This window comes from Hyperoodon ampullatus (assembly GCF_949752795.1).
Source record: "Hyperoodon ampullatus genome assembly, chromosome: 11".
NCBI lineage: Eukaryota > Metazoa > Chordata > Mammalia > Artiodactyla > Ziphiidae > Hyperoodon > Hyperoodon ampullatus.
This window is the reverse complement of record NC_136924.1, coordinates 85,254,628-85,261,760: the sequence shown is the minus strand read 5'-3', so window position 1 is coordinate 85,261,760 and position 7,133 is coordinate 85,254,628. Positions and strand designations below refer to the sequence as shown.

The following is a 7,133-nucleotide window of genomic DNA, read 5'->3' as shown; positions in this document are numbered from 1 at the left end:
TACGATACTGGAGAATATTTCTACAGAAACACTGGGGAATGTTGAAATAAAATGTTTGTTTAGAGGTCATGATGGTCCAAATAGGCAGAAAATAATTTCTTCTCAGACATTTGTTAGTTTAGGTAATCCCTCACCTCTTTTGTTGTACGTTAACGCAGCTTATAGAACACACACAGTAATATGCTGTCTCTGAACAGAAGTAATCTCCTTGCCTTACAAATATTCCAAAAGGAGATATATAATTCAGCCATTCAAAAATTGTATACTTCCTTTTATCAGTAATTATCTATCACCAAATATGCTAATAATAGTCTCTCACACATGACACTTTTTCATAAGGTGTCTGTTTCTCACTGCAGGAAATATCTGCTTTCCACATTTGTGAAAAATATTTATGTATTCCCGAAGCACTGCACTGCATAAAATGAAAATTGGTTTCATTTGCCATTTATATTAAGAGTAATCTCCAAAGTGCTTTGCTAGTTCACTATGTTTCATTTTCTCTGTGAATAGTTCATCAAATAGTTCATCACCCACTGAACCTGAAAAAGAACTGGAAAGAAATCAGACAAGAACCAATTTAAATGTACAGTATGCACAAAAGAAATCTGCTAGATTTATAAGAAAATGTCAATAATTTTATCTCTTGATGGTAAGATGATGGGGAATTATTCTTTTTTTCTTTTTCTTATCTGTTGTTTCTAATTTCTTCAGTAGTTGCATATTAATTTGTATAGTTTAAAAAGTTATTTCTTAAAAAGAAAGGAAGATGAAAAATATATAAATATCCTAGGTCTTACCATGGGAGGCAAAGAAGTATCTCACCTAAACGTAATATAAACATAAAGCAGACAAAGTGGATGCAATGATGCTTCATTTATTTTCCTGCCTCTGCACCTCTGCAGCCATAGCTGTGCTGATAACATACCACAGGGGTGGGTCATTGGTCTCATTTAAGGAAATTTCTTTTACAAAATCGATAACAGAGAGTTGAAAACATGAACACCAAGTTACTTGTATGACATCCTCACCTTCAATATAAGATGTTCTGAAATTGAAATAAGACGTACACTTCACACGGTCCACTGGCTTCTCCTGATCGTTAGAGTCACACTCTCAGCCTTGGCCACTGCATCAATCCCACATGTCTGCACTTCTCCATAACGCACACTATGTCAAACCCCAATCCTCGACCTGGCCCGCCATGGTCCTTTACCACTTCTGGCCCCAGGCTTCATCCCTGGAGTCTAGTCTAGGGGAACTGGAGTCCATAATATTGGGCCGTAAAATCAATACACCATTTTATTCCTCCATACAGACTGTCTTACCTTGTTCTCTCTTATCTTTTCTTTCCAATTAGCTATAAACTCTTGCAAGTTAAGGACAGTGATGTAATGTTCATGTGTAATCCAGTAGTACTGAGTCAGGTACTGACCATATAGTGGGTGCTCAAAACCCATGACAATGTCACCTACAGCAAAGAAGTACGCTACAACTTAAGAAATTTTGGTGTTGTTGATTCCTGGTTCAAAAGATTGAGTTTAAGAAGTAAAGTGGAGGAGCTTCAACATGGAGGAAGAGTAAGAAATGGAGATCGCCTTCCTCCCCACAGATACATCAGAAATACATCTACACATGGAACAACTCCTACAGAACACCTACTGAACGCTGGCAGAAGACCTCAGGCACCACAAAAGGCAAGAAACTCCCCCACGTACCTGGGTAGGGCAAAAGAAAAAAGAAAAAACAGAGACAAAAGAATAGGGACGGGACCTGCACCAGTGGGAGGGAGCCGTGAAGGAGGAAAGGTTTCCACACACTAGGAAGCCCCTTCACGGGCGGAGACTGCGGGTGGTGGAGGGGGGAGCTTTGGAGCCACGGCGGAGAGCGCAGCAACAAGGGTGCGGAGGGCAAAGCAGAGAGACTCCCGCACAGAGGATCGGTGCTGACCGGCACTCACCAGCCCGAGAGGCTGGTCTGCTCAACCACCGGGGCAGCGGGGTTGGGAGCTGAGGCTCGGGCTTCGGTCGGAGCGCAGGGAGAGGACTGGGGCTGGCGGCGTGAACACAGCCTGAAGGCGCCTAGTGCGCCACGGCTGGCCAGGAGGGAGTCCGGGGAAAAGTCTGGACCTGCCGAAGAGGCAAGAGACTTTTTCTTCCCTCTTTGTTTCCTGGTGCGCAAGGAGAGGGGATTAAGAGCGCTGCTTAAAGAAGCTCCAGAGACGGGCGCGAGCCGCGGCTATCAGCGTGGACCCCAGAGACGGGCATGAGACGCTAAGGCTGCTGCTGCCACCACCAAGAAGCCTGTGTGCGAGCACAGGTCACTCTCCATACACCCCCTCCTGGAAGCCTGTGGAGCCCGCCACTGCCATAGTCCCGGGATCCAGGGACAACTTCCCCGGGAGAACGCACGGGGCGTCTCAGGCTGGTGCAACGTCATGCCTGCCTCTGCCGCCGCAGGCTCGCCGCGCATCCGTACCCCTCCCTCCCCCAGCCTGAGTGAGCCAGAGCTCCCGAATCAGCGGCTCCTTTAACCCCGTCCTGTCTGGGCAGAGATAGACGCCCTCAGGTGACCTACATGCAGGCGCGGGGCCAAATCCAAAGCTGAACCCCGGGAGCTGTGCGAACAAAGAAGAGAAAGGGAAATCCCTCCCAGCAGCCTAAGGAGCAGCGGATTAAATCTCCACAATCAACATGATGTACCCTGCATCTGTGGAATACCTGAATAGACAACCAATTCATCCCAAATTGAGGCAGTGGACTTTGGGAGCCACGATATATATATTTTTTTCCTTTATCTCTTTTTGTGAGTGTGTATGTGTATGCTTCTGTGTGTGATTTTGTCTCCTTTTACCATTTGTCCTAGGGGTCAGTCTGTCCATTTTTTTGTTTTTTTGTTTTTAGCATAGTTTTTAGTGCTTGTTATAATTGGTGGATTTCTTTTTTGGTTTGGTTGCTCTCTTCTTTCTTTTTTTTTATTAACTTAAAAATTTTTTTATTTTTAACAATTATTTTTAATTTTATTAACTTTATTTTATTTTATTTTTTCTTTCGTTCTTTCTTTTTTTCTCCCTTTTATTCTGAGCCATGTGGATGACAGGGTATTGGGTCTCCGGCCGCATGTCAGGCCTGTGCCCCTGAGGTGGGAGAACCGAGTTCAGGACATTGGTCCACCAGAGACCTCCTAGATCCACATAATTTCAAATGGCGAAAATCTCCCAGAGATCTCCATCTCAACGAGAAGACCCAGCTCCACCCAATGACCAGCAAGCTACAGGGCTGGAAACGCTATGCCAAACAACTGGCAAGACAGGAACACAACCCAACCCATTAGCAGAGAGGCTGCCTAAAATCATAATAAGATCACAGACACCCCAAAAAACACCATTGGATGCAGACCTGCCCACCAGAAAGACAAGATCCAGCCTCATCCACCAGAACACAGGCACTAGTCCACTCCACCAGGAAGCCTACACAACCCACTGAACCAACCTTAGCCACTGGGGGCAGACACCAAGACAATGGGAACTATGAACCTGCAGCCTGCAAAAAGGAGGCCCCAAACACAGTAAGTTAAGCAAAATGAGAAGACAGAGAAACACACAGCAGATGAAGGAGCAAGGTACAAACCCACTAGACCAAACAAGTTAAGAGGAAATAGGCAGTCTACCTGAAAAAGAATTCAGAAAAATGATAGTAAAGATGATCCAAAATCTTAGAAATAGAATGGAGAAAATACAAGAAATCTTTAACAAGGACCTACAAGAACTAACGTGCAAACAAACAATGATGAACAACACACTAAATGAAATTAAAAATTCTCTAGAAGGAATCAATAGCAGAATAACTGAGGCAGAAGAATGGATAAGTGACCTGGATGATAAAATACTGGAAATAACTACTGCAGAGCAGAATAAAGAAAAAAGAATGAAAAGAATTGAGGACAAATTCAGAGACCTCTGGGACAACATTAAACACACCAACATTCGAATTATAGGGGTCCCGAAAGAAGAAGAGAAAAAGAAAGGGACTGAGAAAATTTTTGAAGAGATTATATTTGAAAATTCCCCTAATATGGGAAACGAAATAGTCAAGTCCAGGACGTGCAGAGAGTTCCATAAAGGATAACTCCAAAGAGAAACACGCCAAGACACATATTAATCAAACTATCAAAAATTAAATACACACACACACACACACACACAAATTAAATACAAAGAAAAAATATTAAAAGCAGCAAGGGAAAAACAACAAATAACATACAAGGGAATCCCCATAAGGTTAACAGCTGATCTTTCAGCAGAAACTCTGCAAGCTACAAGGGAGTGGCAGGACATATTTAAAGTGATGAAAGGGAAAAACCTACAACCAAGCTTCTCTATCCAGCAAGGATCTCATTCAGATTTGATGGAGAAATTAAAACCTCTACAGGCAAGCAAAAGCTAAGAGAACTCAGGACCACCAAACTAGCTTTACAACAAATGCTAAAGGAACGTCCCTAGGCAGAAAACACAAGAGAAGGAAAAGTCCTACAATAACAAACCCAAAACAATTAAGAAAATGGTACTAGGAACATACATATCGATAACTACCTTAAATATAAATGGATTAAATGTTCCAACCAGAAGACATAGACTGGCTGAATAGATACAAAAACAAGACCATATATATGCCATCTACAAGAGACCCACTTCAGACCTAGGGACACATACAGACTGAAAGTGAGAGGATGGAAAAGATATTCCATGCAAATGGAAAACAAAAGAAAGCCCTAGTACCAATGATCATATCAGACAAAATAGACTTTAAAACAAAGACTATTACAAGAGACAAATAAGGACACTACATAATGATCAAGGATCAATCCAAGAAGAAGATATAACAATTGTAAATATTTATGCACCCAACATAGGAGCACCTCAATATATACGGCAAATGCTAACAGCCATAAAAGGGGAAATCGACAGTAACACAATCATAGTAGGGGACTTTAACACCCCAGTCTCACCAATGGACAGATCACCCAAAATAAAAATGAATAAGGAAACACAAGCTTTAAGTGATACATTAAACAAGATGGACTAAATTGATATTTATAAGACATTCCATCCAAAAACAACAAAATTCACTTTCTTCTCAAGTGCTCATGTTACATTCTCCAGGATAGATCATATCTTGGGTCACAAATCAAGCCTTGGTAAAGTTAAGAAAATTGAAATCATATCAAGTATCTTTTCTGACCACAACGCTATGAGACTAGATATCAATTACAGGAAAAAATCTGTAAAAAATACAAACACATGGAAGTTAAACAATACACTACTTATTAACCAAGAGATCACTGAAGAGATCAAAGAGGAAATCAAAAAATATCTAGAAACAAATGACAGTGAAAACACGATGACCCATAACCTATGGGATGCAGCAAAAGCAGTTTTAAGAGGAAAGTGTATAGCAATAAAATCCTACTGAAGAAACAAGAATCATCTCAAATAAACAACCTAAACTTACACCTAAAGCAATTAGAGAAAGAAGAACAAAAAATCCCCAAAGTTAGCAGAAGGAAAGAAATAATAAAGATCAGATCAGAAATAAATGAAAAAGAAATGAAGGAAACAATAGCAAAGATCAAAAAAAACTAAAAGCTGGTATTCTGAGAAGATAAAAAAAATTTGACGAACCATTAGCCAGACTTATCAAAAAAGAAAGGGAGAAGACTCAAATTAATACAATTAGAAATGAAAAAGGAGAAGTAACAACTGGCAGTGTGAAATTACAAAGGATCATGAGAGATTATTACAAGCAACTATATGCCAATACAATGGACAACCTGGAAGAACTGGACAAATTCTTAGAAAAGCACAACCTTCCGAGACTGAACCAGAAAGAAATAGAAAATTTAAACAGACCAATCACAAGCACTGAAATTGAAACTGTGATTAAAAACTTCCAGCAGGGGGCTTCCCTGGTGGCGCAGTGGTTGAGAGTCCGCCTGCCGATGCAGGGGACACGGGTTTGTGCCCCGGTCCGGGAAGATCCCACATGCCGCAGAGCGGCTAGGCCCATGAGCCATGGCCACTGAGCCTACGTGTCCAGAGCCTGTGCTCCGCAACAGGAGAGGCCACAACAGTGACAGGCCGGCGTATGGCAAAACAAACAAACAAACAAACAAACAAAAACCTTCCAACAAACAAAAGCCCAGGACCAGAGATGGCTTTACAGGTGAATTCTATCAAACATTTAGGGAAGAGCTAACACCTATCCTTCTCAAACTCTTCCAAAATATGGCAGAGGGAGGAATACTCCCAAACTCATTTTACAAGGCCACCATCACCCTGATATCAAAACCAGACAAAGATGTCACAAAGAAAGAAAATTACAGGCCGATATCACTGATGAACATAGATGCAAAAATCCTCAATGAAATACTAGCAAACAGAATCCAACAGCACATTAAAAGGATCATACATCATGATCAAGTGGGGTTTATCCTAGGAAAGCAAGGATCCTTCAATATATGCAAATCAATCAATGTGATACACCACATTAAGAAACTGATAAATGAAAACCATACGATCATCTCAATAGATGCAGAAAAAGCTCTCAACAAAATTCAACACCCATGTATGATAAAAACCCTCCAAAAGTAGGCATAGAGGGAACTTTCTTCAACATAATAAAGGCCATATATAACAAACCCACAGCCAACATCATCCTCAAAGGTGAAAAACTGAAACCATTTCCACTAAGATCAGGAACAAGACAAGGCTGCCCACTCTCACCACTGTTATTCAACATTGTTTTGGAAGTTTTAGCCACAGCAATCAGAGAAGAAAAAGAAATAAAAGGAATACAAATTAGAAAAAAAGAAGTAAAGCTGTCACTCTATGCAGATGACATGATACTATACATAACGAATCCTAAAGATGCTACCAGGAAACTACTAGGGATAATCAATGAATTTGGTAAAGTAGCAGGGTACAAAACTAATGCACAGAAATCTCTTGCATTCCTATACATTAATGATAAAAAATCTGAAAGAGAAATTAAGGAAACACTCCCATTTACCATTGCAGCACAAAGAATAAAATACATAGGCATAAACCTACCTAGGAGACAAAACGCCTGTATGCG

The 7,133-nt window shown here is 41.0% G+C and overlaps 1 protein-coding gene across 1 annotated transcript in view; it reads right to left on the bottom strand.

Moving 5' to 3' along the window:
- Positions 1-453: 453 nt before the first annotated feature.
- The window catches only part of LOC307061021 (sulfotransferase 6B1-like), a gene marked incomplete at both ends in the record, with an annotated part of 29,068 nt that continues 22,388 nt past the window's right edge, over positions 454-7,133 (bottom strand). Inside the window, 1 exon segment of the mRNA XM_079715954.1 lies at positions 454-542. Within this exon segment, the coding sequence (XP_079572080.1) occupies positions 454-542 (89 nt within the window).